Source organism: Condylostylus longicornis, unplaced genomic scaffold (genome assembly GCF_029603195.1).
Source record: "Condylostylus longicornis isolate FDR11 unplaced genomic scaffold, ASM2960319v2 ptg000011l, whole genome shotgun sequence".
Classification (NCBI taxonomy): Eukaryota; Metazoa; Arthropoda; class Insecta; order Diptera; family Dolichopodidae; genus Condylostylus; species Condylostylus longicornis.
In genome coordinates, this window is record NW_026577980.1 from 1471823 (window position 1) to 1488129 (window position 16307).

Genomic DNA, 16307 nt, shown 5'->3' on the forward strand with positions numbered 1-16307 from the left:
ATATTAATTTTTAATGGTTGTCGACATGAATAATTTAAAAAAGGTAATATGATTGCAAATATTATCAATTTTAGCAACATGATACCCATATTCAAAATTGTATTTATTTTTAATTTGGAATACACATTTATGTTATATTAACAAAGTATGTGTAAATAAAGTTTCATAATCAATTTAATAAAAGGAACCGTCCCGTCGATTTTTTTGGAGATCTAATTTAATATTGACTAAACAATAATAGATATTTGATACAACATGGGTGATTCGTTACAGTTGTCAATGTCAAATCGATTCACGTAGATTTGGCATTTCTTTAAGAATGACGTATGTATGCCACACTTATTTTAGAATATTATAAATTTTTTTAATTAATTTTATTCTCAAATATAATTTATTTTTAATTGCTTTATATAAATATATATAAAATAATTTTATATGTATGCATGTATAAAAACTCATATTATTTAGAATTATTAATTCATTTTTAAATATAGAAAAATTGAAATATTAAAATTTAAAATTAATTTTTAATTATGATTTTTTAAAAAATTTTTATGTGTCGTCTACTTTATTTAATTATAATTATATTTTTAATAAAAAGTTGTCAAAATTTTAATGAAAATTGTAAAAATACTAAATTTAAAATTGAGAAATTCGTAGATTTATTCGTGATTAAGTGAGTGATTTTTACAGTGTTAAATTTCAAAAACAAAATAGAGTTTCTTTTTGTTTCTAAAATAATTTAATTACAATAAATTTAATATTTAATTAAGATATAATTTATATTTACTAATAACATGTTAATATTAATGTACAAATTTCTAATTATAAAAAAAAAATTTAAATTTAAAAATAAATGATCACAGAAAAACCAGAAATACGAGGTTATGAAAACGTTTTGTCCAATTTTTTTTACTCATTTTTATCATTCTTTTTTATTTATGTTTTCTCTATTTTTCTATTTCACTTTAATAATAAGTAAATTGAATTTGAATCAATTGTAGAATGTAATTTTTATTTGCAACTACCTAAATATAGAATTTTTATAATTATTCTTGGCAGTTTTAGAATATTTTTAATAAAATATGCTAATTATCGTACACTTTGTAAAAGTTCATCAAAACACGAAGGTGTTATATAAAAAACGAGGATAAGAAATGTTACATAAAGTGGGAGCTGGTGCCCATTATCATGTACAGTGTACATTATTTTATTAATTTATTGTTGCAGTAGTGTTAGTTTACAAATTATGATGTTCTAGAATCACTGAAATTTACAATTTATGCAGTAGTTTAGTTACAATATAAAATTACATTCTTACATTTCTTAACAAAATTCTTATATTTTAAGTTGGAACCTTAAACTATTACATAATGGATTCGTTTTAATTTTTTGAAAATTATTTAAAGCGCATTACCTTTTCTTCAGTCTACAATATAAAATCATTTTTTTTTGTTTTATTTCCTTCTATTGTTTTTAAAATTAAATATTGTATTTTGTAATTAAATAATAAAAAAAAAACCATTACAGACGGACTTTGTCCACCTTTATTTTACAATTTTTTTCCGTTCGTTCGTTATACATACATGCTTATTTACAATTTCTTAACAATTAAATTGTTACTCTAGTGATTTATTTAAATTTTTTAAATTCATTATATTTTACTTAGTTATGGTTAATATTAACTATGCTGAAATTTTCAACAAATTTTCTGATATTCGCATAGTAAAACTGTTGTAAAATAAAATGCCACTTTGCCCATAATCAAATTCAGAAACTAGAAAAATTTAAAACAATCAAAAGAGTATAAAATTTAATTCTTTAATCGTGATCTTATGATTTTCTCTTCACAATTTCTTATTCTGTGTTAGAAGTCTAAAAGCATCACATAATACAACAATTTTTTGCTGTTTTCATTCTAACCTCATTCTTAATATCTGGTTTTCCTTCAATTATTTTACCATTATTTAAACGATTTAATGTTGGACTTGACATATGATATGATTTCTTTTCTTTACATAATTTTTTATTTGGTGGTTTTGCTGATGTTGAACCATTTGTACCTGTTGATGATGATGAAGATGATGATGATAATATACCACTTGATAAACATTGTTTTAAACCTAAACCAACTTCAGCAGCAATTCTAAATGCTTCTGGTACTAAAATATTTGAATATTGGCTAGATGTTTCAACATATGCAGCAGCACCAATATGATTTGCTGCTAATAATGCTTGTTCTGATGTTACTGGTATTCTTGCAAATTGTGTTGCTGAATTATAATTAATTGTATTATATACACTACGATTATCTGTACGGCAACCACATAATATTATTGGTGTTACACGACAATGACGTCTTATTTCAATACACCATTTATTAATTGCTGATGTTAATGAATCTTGATCACCAACATTAAAGCATAACATAAATACATTTGCATCTTGATATGCTAATGGTCTAACACTATCATATGCTCCACCACCTGATGTATCCCATATTTGATAATCAACTGTAAGATCAGAAATTTTTTGTTGTGTTTGATATTTTTCAAAACCAGTCGGTATATAGGTCTATTTTTAAAAGAAAAAAGAAAAAATTTTTTTTTATAATTTCATACAATAAACATAATAAAAATAAATAAATAAATTGGAAAATATTTTTCGAAACTGTCATTAATCAAATGTGTCTACTACACTATCAAACTTAATACAATAATTTTGTAATTTAATTCAAAACCAGGTGAATGGACGCTTTTACAAGAAGCAGTAGTAGATATATCTATAAAAAACAAATTCAAGATTTTATTTGGTACAAAATTATGCTTTTCCAATTTGTTTACAATAAATTTTCTAAAATTAGGTCATCAAATAAAATTTTAAACTGACATTGTCAATGAATTATCAAGACAATAAATAAATAAAGTAGAGAAATCAGTAAATTTTTGAAGTTTTGGTGTTGTTTAGCAAATCAAAGAGAGCCAATTTGTATTTTAAGCCATGGAAATCATGTAATAAATAATATACATATAGTTACTTATCAATAGAAAACATTTTGAAGTTAAAAATCGTGGAATATTAAAAAAATACTTTCAGTTCCTATTAAAACTTTAGATTGAAATTGGGAATATTATGGAACGTTGTATTTTGATTGTATGTTTAAGAAAGTGGCATAGAAGATAATGAATTTAAGCTTAATTGGAGGAAAGTTAATTGACATAAAAATTATAGTTTCTTAATTTCATGATAGTTTTGGAAAAAAAAAATATGACGGTAGCTACATATGTAAAAATTATGCTATTCAAATGACTGTAGGAGCTTTGCAAAAGTAATTTACAAAATAACACGCATAGAGCGTCTAAAAAAATTTTTTTACATCAACTTGACGTTTTTGATTTTTGGTACAATCTGCAGGAAGTAAAGTCGATTTTGCATTTCTGTTTGCATTTTGGTAAGCGCCCATTCACATTAAACTGATTAAAATTTATTTTCACTTTTAAACTCACCTCTGAAAAAATATCATTAACAAAACGTTGAACTAATGCTGTTTTACCGCATTTTGCTGGTCCAACTAATACAATTTTTACTTCTTTAAAGGCACCAGGCCTTTCTAATGAATCAGTTTTTTCTCTTTTCGACATCTTTCAGCAAAACTTCTTTCACACGTTAAATTTTTATGAATTAAGAAAACACTTTATACGGATATTGTATGTTAATTTCAAAGAATTCTGCAAAAAAAAAACAAAACAAGAATGAAAAATTAATTAATATTCATCACAAAAACTTTTTATATTGAAATTATAAAGAAAAATAATAAAAATAAATTCGATACCATAAGAATTCCATTGTAAAATATTTCAATTTTTTGAATTGAAGAACTCACATTTGAAAATTCCAAACAAATAATAAATTTTTTTTGTTCGTCTCAAATTAAAAAAATATTCAGAAACCAAAAGAACAAAAAAAGAGCAAAGAGCAAAAAAAAAAAATAAAGTTATTTTTTCCCAATCTTCATTAGAATCTGATGTCGTAAGATTTTAAAAATAGATTTTCATGAATTGAAATTTAAGGTTCGTTAAACTATTCTAGAATACGAGTACCATTTATTTTATAACATAAGTAATCGATGTCTTTGACCTAAAACTGAAAACACAAGATTAAGAAATTTTACAAAAAATTCTAATTCTCTCTTGAAATTCAATATTAATTAAATTCTCAAATTACGCAGATTAATTTCATATGCAATTTACAACATAATAATTAAATAAAAAGCAAAATAAATCAAGATTCAAGAGAGACTCATAAAAAATTAATTATGATCATAAAATTTATTGTAACTCTCCTTAAAAGCTAGAAAATAATCTCTTATAAATTGAGCTATAAACCATTTAAAAATTTTATTTTCTTATAAAACACAAAAATTTTATTTTTAATGCATCATTTTTGAAATTAAATGAAATGTGTTTACTTAAGTTATGTGTACTATAAATCGCTCATATGCGTCAAAAGTGACATAACTCAAAAAATATGATTTCTGAATTATTTATACAGATGTAAGCATACTTAAAACATTTCTTTTTTGTGCATCATTTGAAAATTTTTGCTTACAATAAAATATAAAATAATGCTATATATCTAGAAATATATATTAACTCCAACTTTAAAAATTGTTTTTCTCAAATGTGCAAATTTTGAGTTATATCAGTATTGCAGTAAACGAATACCTATAAATTACTAGTGTATGTCAGTATATGTATTTAAATATAAGCATAGTTAATATAAAATCAAAGACAATTTTAGGCATTAAATATAATTAAAATAAACGCAAAAGTAATTGAAATCAAATTAATTAAAAAAAAAAAAACCAATAAAGATTATTTTAATTGGTTATAAATTTTTTTAGAAAAAAAAAATAATTATTTTAATTAAAATATTTTCAATTACTCACAGAGATTTTAAAATTTATAGGCAGTCAAAGTAAATTCAATAAATTTATAAAAATTTAATTACTTTTTAATTGAATATAAATTGTGTAATCAAAAAGAAAAAAATTATTTTTAATAATTTTGAGAGCATTTTAAAGAAATTAATGGACACACCGATAATATTTTTTGTTGCTGATTCAAGTTAGTATGATATTAAATTTAATATTAAAAATTTTATTAATTTAAATTCAAATATGAAAGTATTTTTAAGATTTTTAAAATTTCAGAATTCGATTTCTCATATCATACTTAATTATTATATTGAAAACGGGTTAAAATCATCTTATAATTTATGAAATCATCACAAAAATGTAATTAGAATTAAATTCTCTGATCTAGTTACTTATAAATAGCAACAGATTAATCAGAATTAAACTAATGTTATTTTGGTAAGGCTATTAAAATTTCAATAAATCAAGTTGACCGCAATGGCAATTTTTATATTATAATTGCATTTTTAATTCTCAGAACCTACATTTTAAAAATAATAGAAATCAAAAAGAAATTTTATAAGATTTTTGTAAATTAAATCAGCTATTAATAAAAGAAGATGAATTCCTATTTTTTATATTTTACCGTGCCTGCGCCTTCACAATAGAAAATGTTGCGGTTTAAAAGCATATTTGAAAATTTTCTCTACAAAATGGTCCAATAAATTAAAAGTTAAATAATAATAGATCAAATTTTAATGAATTTAAAAATAAAGAATATTTACCAGTGATTTATCGTCTTACATAATAGAAGAAATTTTCTTTGTTACTTTAAAAAAGGCTAATTTTTTAAATGTTTGAAATGAAGGCAAGTTTTTAAAAATCAGTCATTAAAAATTATTATAGCTGATATCAAATTATAGTGTAATCTAACCATAATATTTTTGCATTAGATAGAAATAATTAATCAAATAAGATTTATGAACAAATATGAATAATTATAAAAGAAATAGGAAGAATCAAGACGTGTACCATGTTTATTTATTGGAGTAAAGTATCGAAAACCTTCATTCAATGTGACCATATACATATGTGTATAGGTAATTAAAATCTCAATATAATCCATGATGTTAATTAATTCTTACCAAAGCGTCAATTAAATTAAATGTGCAATTGTGTGATGCCGAAACATCAAAATAAATTTATTTCAAATTTCTCTGCGACATGTGATATTTTCCAATTGATTGAATCCATGTCAAAAATAAAATATGAAATGTTCATGTATTTTCTCAAATTTCTAGGCAATGAATTTATTAAGGTCAAGTAATTTTTCGAAAATTTTCAATTCTTTACCAACATTCAAACATAAATATCTCTATTGTTATTATGTCAATATTTATTATTATAATTCGATTAGGTTTCATTTTTCTTTTTCTATAAAATATTTCAATCAATAACTATATTCATATTGTTGTTAGACCACCTCCGCAAAATCAAGTTTTTGGAATTCATTGATTTTCATCTGTAATATTCAAAATTTTCAAAAAATTTTAATTTATCTCGAAAAGATTTTCAATTTCTACGGCTATAATTTTATGATACATAAAACTCTATGGTTTAATAATTGATATTTATAATGCCATTAAAATTTTATCCATTTAAGGTGTTGTTTTTTATAAGTTCATGCTATAAGATATTATGATGCACATTAACGAATATATACTGCTTATAATGAACACTTTACGCTAAATTTATGATTTTTTAACAATTATTTATGCTTCATTATAGTTTAAAGAAATGACTACGAAAAAAAAAAGTTAATTCAATTTCTTAATGCACTTTTAATTTAATATTCTTATAAATATATTAACCTATAATATTCTGATATTTTATAGTCTAGTTCTAGATCTAAGCTCTATAAGCACTTTAATTAAAAATAGGTATATGTCCGCGTGATTTATGTATTTTAATAATATAATTGCAGGCTTATAAAATAAATTAAATTTTTTATAATTTTTTATTTTTCATACAATTTTGGTTTAAAATTGGCTGTTACAATCTATACTTGTGACTGTTACAATCTATACTTATTTTCATACCTAGTTGCTGTTGAATTATTGTACATTTCAGGCCAAGAATTAATAAATTCAAATGTTCATATATGGAACAAAATTGCATTTTATACAGAGAACTTGAAATTAAAATATAGATGTGCAATGTTATCCAAAAATGGCAGTTTTGTAAATTCTAGTAAATCTTGAAATTGTGATTACAAATAAATAATTATGTTTATGTACATGTCCATATATATACATACGTATGAAGATATAAAATATAGAATATTTGTGCAAAGATTTGTCACAATACAATAAAGCTGTCAGCAATATAATGAAATAGAAGATTATATAAGGTATTTATTCTTAAATTTAATGAAATTGTTAAACTTTTTTAATGACTTTCACAAAATAAATACTATCTATTTTTTTAAGTGACAACGTTTTCTTGTTGACATCGATTATTTTAAGATTTTGAGCAATTACTTCATCAGTATATCAAATATATGTTGTATGAACATATTTATATTACTCTTAAAATTTTCAAGTATATTTGTTAAAATGAACATCAATCCATTTTAAAACGTATGAACTCCTAATAATATCAGTTTTTTTTTTAAAATATATAGATAATCCAAAAATTTAATCACAATTGAAATTGTATTCATAAAAGTAATATGTAAGAGGCAACATATTCATTTCATACCTCTCCTAAATAGTGGCACAAAAATTTTATCTTATTAATTTTGTTCTTAAATTTTAGTCAACCACGTCATTTAAAAATTCTTTACTATAATTAATTGCAGTACCTATAGCTAGTTAGATATCCATTTTTGTATATTTTTAGTATCTCCGTAATGTAATAGCCAGTAGTAAATAAAATCAAATATTAATCCTCCACATTCTCCTTCATTAACGGCTACTTAAGGTCTTCAAATTTATAAATTAATTCAGTAACAGGTGGGAATAACTCTTAATAACCATTAAAAAAAAAACATGCATATCAGCATATAAATAAATTTAAAAAAAATGTTAATTTAAAATTCATTAAATATATTAAACTTTTATATTTAAAAAAAAACAAATGATTTCAAAAATAAAATTTTAAAATTCCCCATATTTAACATAATTTGAAATTTCTATTCATTTTAATGACAGATCATCAATATTTTGATTATAAACAAACAGTACCAATAAAAACAGAGGCGGTAAAAACATTACAAAACAATCGAATCGATTTACTCCACATTATAATATTTTAAACAATCGAATACGCTTTTGTATACCTACTTATGTAATTTTATAGCATAGATTTTATCTTTGTTTATATTGTTTCTTTTTTGTTTGTCTCACTCTCTTTTATTTTATATAGAGAAGGAATGTCAAAATTGTAATAAAAATTATGTATTATGTTAACATTATTAATAACGCCATTTTAATTAAATAACATTTGTAATTTTATAACGGAACAAGAGCGCTGCTATTCTATTAAATCATGCATGCATAAATTACACACAATGTAGAAACAAAATAAAATGTTTACTTTTATGTGAATAAATTATTAGAAAAAATAAAAGAAAAATGAAATTTATAAAATAAACAATAGAAAACCTCAAAAATGAAAAAAAAAAAACAAATTTAATAATATTCACTTTTACTTTTAAATTATAATAAAAATATTTTTTAACATAATTATTGTATGTTTATAACTTTATAATGGGATTTATTATTATGGGGGCAAAAAAGCATGACATTACAAAATATAGTATTGTTAAATTATTTGTAATTTCATTCAAATGGATCTCTATGTACATACATGTACATACATATATACATATGATTATTCTGAAATTTTTTTTCGATTTCACTATGTTAAATGACATTACTTTTGTGTTCTTGAGTTCAAATGAATGCCATGTATGCTAGCAAAACATAAATGTGACTAACATAATATATAACATAATTATTATACTTATAATTATTATGCAATTTATGTCTCATAAATATTCTTTCATAATTTGGAAATTAAATTAAAATATTTATTGATAAGTTTAATTTGATTCATTTAAAGAACATCAATCAAAACAAAAGTTAATAAAAATAAAGTATACTATTAATGCAAACAATTTTAATGTGGTCTCACGTCAATTTGCTCATTTATTGAATAGGTTAAGCTAAAACCAAATAAAATTCAGTTAACTGTAAATTAATTAATTTTTAAGCTTAAAATTAAACTTATTTAAATATCCTGATAAAATAATATGTATTCGGACGTTATTTAGAGAAATACCACCGTTATCTAAATTACGTGCAAAATTAATTTTTTTTTAATTAGGTAACCCTTCATGAGACAAAGAGTAAAAATTATTTTTGAAAAATATTAATGCCCGACCAAACAATTGTAAGACTTAAAATAATTTGGTTACAAAGTAATAGTATTATTTTTTGACAATGTTAAAATACATATTGTTTAAAACTAAGCCTGTCAAATCTTGTATTGATTTTTTGGTTTAAATGCCTATTTTGGTAACCCAGCATTTACACGTACAAGTTACTTGCAAGAAAGTTGCAATACATACAAAAATTTTACTAACACATTGAAATATTTCTACTTGCTTGTTTACTTGCAGTTCAACTTGCAAGAAAATTTTGCTGCCAGTAATTTGAGCAAGTAATTTGACATATTGAGAAATTCACAAAAAAAAATTTGTTGTTTTGATTTTTTTTTTTTTTTAATTTAAAATTTTTGAATTTTGTTTTGAAAAAATTAAACTTAGCAAACTTATGGTTTCTAAAATTTATAAACAATTATATATATTGCTAGTTGTTTTCTTCTCAAAGACATTTTCAAAAATTAACTTGCTAAACGCCTACGTCATAATAGCAAGTAATTTGACATTTCGAACAACTAATTGACAATTAATATTATACAAACTTGCATGCAAGTAACTTGTATGTGTAAATGCTGGGTAAGTCAATACATTTTAAATCTATTTTTTAAAACAAGATTATGTGATCCAAATTCTTACGACGGCAACTCGTAAATGATTGATTAAATATTTGGTAACCCTTATTGTCAAAGTTTTGTTTTTCATTTCAAATATTCAGTTAAAAATTGATTTCATACCCTTACAAATAGAACAAAAATATTGTGTTAAAATTTCTAACAAATAAAGTGCATATTTTATGTATAATAAATATTAAATAATAAAAATAATAATAATAAAGGGGAAAAAAAAAGAAATAATTGTAACATAATCTAAATTAAATTTATGATTTTCGGATACAGTTGTTGCTTTCATGGAATAAAATATGCTCTCTTTTACTGACCTTAATGGTTCTGAAATTTGTAATGAATTTAAAGAATAAAAATAATATGCGGGCTGTATTATATTCTTCTATCTCATTGTGTGTATGTGCATTATCAATATGGTGTCATATTTGGTATTAGAAACATTATGGGTCTAATTCTAAATTATTAAAAGAATAAATTTACAATAAAATGTAACGAAAATTTCAGCTACAGAACAATATGCTGTTAAAAGGAGTGAATGATAGAGAAACATGAATTACCAATAGATTTTATTTTGAGATTCTTGTATATGTACATATTTGTCCACATGTAATCAGTTAAAGCATAATGTAATATAAGTTCTTAGGAAATAATTTATTAAAGAAAACAAAAAAATATCAAAACTAATTTAATAAGTTGTAATTTTATCAATTTGTTTAATCAAGTGTTACTAATCAAAATAATGTGTTAATGATAGAAGACTGAATATTCTTTGTTATACATAATGTAATTTTGAAAAAAATGCTTGTCTAAATTAATGTACAAATTACTTTTTTTTTGTCTTTTCCTTTTTAGAGTGCTTAATCATTTAAGAATGGAGAAGGGAATTGTTAGATTGATGATCGGGGATTTGGCATTAATATTTTGAGAAAAATTGGAATTGTTTGTAACATATTGCTATTCTAATTTATTAAAAACTTCAAAATTATAATTCAATTGAGGAAGCTTTCGTAGCTACAAGGGAATTAGGATTTCTTTAGCACATCAATATGTACTTAATTGGAAATTGTGTAAGTATTATAATAACACTACATTTTTTTTGTATTTATCAATTTGTGCGAATTATTAGAAGGTGTTGCAAAATCATATTACTCTTCAAGAATTCTTTACTTTAGCCATTTATTAAGTAAAACTTGTAGAGAAAATCAGTGGACTTCACAAAGTATAATTCAAACTATATGTACAAAACTAGCTGTGTCTTGCTTTTATAACTTTAATTTTTTCAAAATTTGTTTTGTATAAACAAGTTTAAGTAATTTTTGTATTCATACAATCTTACATAATTAATTATGTATATAAGTCAGTATTATTCAGAATATTTGTGATTTAGTTTTTAGAATAATTTGAATTATTTGGAATTTAGTCAAATATTTTCCAATTTTTGTACTATGGATTCGTTCTAAACCACAAACTATTTTTTTAAGGTAATTCAATTACATAATATTTTTAAGTACAATTAAATAAAATGAACAATATTCTAGGAGATTTTGGGATAAAGAAGAGTTATATATTATTCATACTTAGGTGATATAAATTTAGTTAGTACATTATAACTACGAAATTCTTCCAATACTCTGGCCAACTTAAGAAAAAATACCTTTTGGATTTTACTTCCTTTATTGATAAAAAGTACCGATTTACGAATTCAATATATGTTTGAATTCGTAAGTATGAGTACGAATTCAAAATTCCCAACAACTGCAAACCAATTTAATTCCAAATTTTTTTCTCTTAATATGAAATGCACTTTAAAATATAAAAAAATGAAGATTTTCAATAATTGTTGCATCATATTTTTGAATAAAATCTTAAAGTATTAAATTTTAAATTATACAATAATTATCATCAATATACATAAATATAATTTAAAAACATAATTGTCCTAAAATTTAAAATATTTTCGCTTTTTCACAACACTTTCAAATTTTCACAAGGTAGCTTACATACATAAGAAACTACAATCATATAATATAAAAACCTTATTATCTTTTTTTTATACTAATTTAATAACCCAGTTTTTATACTCTTTTTAATGCAGTTTATTACCTTCCAAAATGTAAATAGGTTAAGCCTTTTTTTTAATTTTTGGTTTTTTTTTTCATATATCTTTAATAAATAAATGTATAAAATTTGTTTGTTTTTTAACATTGAGCTTAAAATAAAATTACGGGTAAATTATTTGTACGTGAACGTGATTATTAATAGTAGTTTCTTATATTATGTAGTTGTAGGTACGGGAAAGTGTTCCAAATGATACAAAATTATAAACTAACAATTTATGTTATATTACGTTTTGTTTTACTGTTATACACTAGTGCATTATGTTGCCGACATTATATGAAAAAATTTTGTAACCCAAATTTTAATCAAGAAATCGAAAAACTTTCCTTTAGAAATGGAATACCTACATTACATGTTACCATTTAACTACTACAAATATCGCAATAAGGGCATAATTAACACCAATTTCTATACCTAAAAAAAATTTTTCATATTGGTATAAGATATGCATGCATGGATACCATAGTTATAGCAATGGTATACTTTTCCTACATTTATATGAGGACATGTTATGGGTTTGAATTAAGCAGTTATGAATATATGCTTACATACATACGTATATACTTACTTTTATGATTTAATTATCTTCAAAAATTTTAAATATTTCGTGAATAAAAATTCCATATTTTTTTTTTTTTTTTGCTTTAACCTTGAATTCTTTTAAATTCTATACTATTTTAATATTCGCTCCCATACTTTTCATGGTACATACACACTTTCTGACATTTTTTAGACCGATTTTATTTTTTTGTCGGTTTTTTGGGCTTGTTTTTCTTTTTGTTTTGTTATACAACTCCTTAAAAAACGTAACACACACATAATAAACACACACAAATATTATGAATAGATTAAAAGGTACCTGACCTCAAAATGACAATATAAAATGAGAATTCCACAGTGGCACATTTTTTTCTGCACGTTTTTCTTATTTTTTTGCACAATATGAATGCTATAGTACAAAAGCGATAAAAAAAATAAAATAAACGCTCTTTAGATATAAAATGTAAAAAAATATGAAGCATTACCATAATATAAAAGAAGAATAGATTGGTTTTTCCGTGTGTTTCAGTAAATATAAGAGTGGAAAGTCATGTATGTTACCCTATATATCATATTTTATATACCATAGGTACAATATATATTTGTACGTATAAAAATAATGTGCTCTTCTATTTTCAAGGACGAAAACTTTATCTTATATTGTTAAGTGTCTTTCTTTTATAAGGATATTTTATAATTTTATTTTATATGTTATGACAATTATTATGACAATACTTGCGTTACAAAATTATATTTTCATAAAACTAACAGAGTGATTCATTTTTAAAGAGTTTAAATTAAAAGAATTGAAATTTAATTTATTTGTCTATTAATAGGAAAGACATGAAAATTCAAAATTAGGGATCGGACAAATATGTAATTTTTAGTTTGCCAACATGTCTGCCTGGGGCTTTAATTAATAATTTTTTAAGCGAGAACATTTAGGAACAAGTATTTGGCAAAAATATTTCGGGCTATTTACGAGCTATTCTGTATTAAAATTTTTTTATGAAAATTGAAATTTTTTTTATCTAAAATTGTTAATCTAAAAAAAAGAAGGAATGACGGTAATTGTACATAGGTACATATTTGAGTATTCTTAACTGGAATAACTAAAGATTGTTTCTTTTAGGTATTGTTTACATGATCCTCAAGATCTAAGATTACATCGTAGATAAAATCTGATGTGATGACTGCTTACAAATTTGACTAAAATTTTACTACGAAAGTTATATAACTATATCCAAATGCTTCAAATCTACCACAGAAAAAATTAATTATTGCCATTTTACTTTTAAAAATATATAACAAAAAATTTAATGAAAATTTCATATATTTACCGTCAACCAAAGTCCGATGTTAAACAGAATGTATTTACCGATATCCGATGTCGTATATGTAAACACCTTCATCAAACTTTGATTAAATAGTAGATTTTTCTGGTGTATAAAACATCAAGTTAAACAGTTTAACTTAAATAATTCAAGCAGTTTAAGGATAATACACCTTTACAAAGCATTAGTTCGACCTGAGCTTATTTCACTTTTTAGATCGAGCTACATGACGAATACACATACATTTGCACAGGTTTTGAAAATATAAAAAAATATTTTTTCGTGTTCTTTTATTCATAATTTTTCTCTTCATTCCCTCCGTTTATAATTTTTCTTAAGGACATATTAAGTAACATTATGAATATGTGTAATTCTTTTAAAATAAAGCAAAAATATAAAAAAAAAAAAACAATATGAAAACATGATATTTTTGACAGGTATTAAATTGTCGTAGTCCTTATAGAATATAATAATAAAATATAAAATAAATTTGCGTAAGTGGAAAGCCATGTTTGTGTGTATGTATTGCAAGTAGAACAAAGAAATATTATGGGTACATGGTAGGATATTTTATATAAATTATAAGTATCTACATACATTGTGTTAAACAAAAAAAAAATTGTTTCAATAATAAAATTTAATTATAGACTTTTCTTATACTCTTATTTTTATTTTGTTTTTTAGGAAAATGGAAATTCATGACAAGAAGAACTTAAAAATAAAAAAATAAAATTATTTTATTATGAATACATAATTGGTTGCTATTCTACATATAAGAGAAAAAAAAGCATATGCATGATTGTACGTTTAAAGTAATTAAGGACAAGAATATGAAAGCTAATTATCATTAAATTTAATGAATGATGACAAAAGAAACAAAGGAATTTTTGCATACAACTAATATACAAGGTGTGACATTTAATATTTTGCGTGTGTGTTCAAATGTATATATAGATCATGAACGTAAGACTATAAAAGAAACGATTTGAATATAAAATGAGGATTTCAGTGAAAATGGAAATTCTTTTTAGGTACCTACCTACAATAAAATTACTGTGATGGGAATTTTTCTGCCACGTAGTAGTTATGTTATGAGTGCGTAATTGTTCATAAAAATAACTGATAAGTAGCATGGTTTTTTTTTTGGATTGAATGGAATATTACATGAGTTTTTGGATTGAATGGAATATTACATGAGTTTTGATTTAATTGTTTTTTTAGGCAAATAAGAAAAAAAATAATTTGTATATTTCATGGTTATGGCTAAATTGTAATGACGGTAAATCAAAACCTAGTAAGAGTAATAAATATTCAAAATTTATTTCTGTTCATAAGATTAGGATTATTAAGATCTATCAAATACAATATAGTTAATTTTCTTCAAAAATTGTTAAATTTGTCATAAAAATTGTCAAATAAATTATAACAAAGAATTTCTGTTAAATTTTTAATTAAGCTTTAATTCTGTTTTTACCATTTTTCAAATTTTTCAATAATTATAAAATATAATTAAAAATTAATGAAACGATTACAATACAAAATATAAGAGAGAACATAACAGTTAAAAATAAATTAAAAAAATAAATTATTAAACTAACAATTGAAACTTTTAAAAACGGCCTATAAATTTTCTAAAATTACAAGATTAAATTTTAATTTCTTAATAACCACAAAATAAGTGACAATAATTAATATTTAGGAGTGAGAAAATGTTTTATTCTAAATTATTTTTTAATTTATTAATTTTGTTACTCCAATTAAAATTGTTGTTTTAAGAATATTTTAAATGCTCACGAAGAAGTCTTCACTTCTACCCATTTTGTTTTAATAAATTTAGTGTGCCTGGAATCTAAATTTGGCTTATTTCTACAACAACACTGAGAATTATAAAAATTATTTCAAAATTTATTATCAAAATCTTATCATAAATAACAATTAAATACTGTATGTGTATAAATATAAAAACGTAATGCTATAAAATCAAATAAAAACACAGAAATGAAATATACAAGAAAATTAAAAAAAAAAAAAAAAAAACAAATAATTTGTCCTTTTTAAAGAGAGCAATTTTTTTTAATTATCCTTGCTGGAGACCATTTTAAAATATTTTGTCCTCTTAATGAATCGTATTCAAAATATTTTCAAATTAATAGCTTAAATTTCAATTTCAATACAAAATATATATATATATATATATATATATATATATAATATATACACAAACATGTTTATGGTATGTCCTTTTCGTATACAATGGTACGATTTATAGCAATACAATTCTATGTAGTATATTTTTGTGGTTGGATGGTATTCATAGTATTTCTGAAACC

At 22.6% G+C, this 16307-nt stretch overlaps 1 protein-coding gene across 1 annotated transcript in view; it reads right to left on the bottom strand.

Annotated features, from left to right (window-relative positions):
* Positions 1–665: 665 nt before the first annotated feature.
* Positions 666–16307, bottom strand: part of LOC129619221 (rho-related GTP-binding protein RhoN-like) — a 42916-nt gene continuing 27274 nt past the window's right edge. Inside the window, exons 2-3 of the mRNA XM_055534365.1 lie at positions 3507–3728; positions 666–2574 (exon numbers count right to left, since the gene is read on the bottom strand). Of these exons, the coding sequence (XP_055390340.1) occupies positions 1885–2574; positions 3507–3641 (825 nt within the window). The 5' untranslated portion in view covers positions 3642–3728 and the 3' untranslated portion in view covers positions 666–1884. The remainder of the gene's footprint in view (positions 2575–3506; positions 3729–16307) is intronic.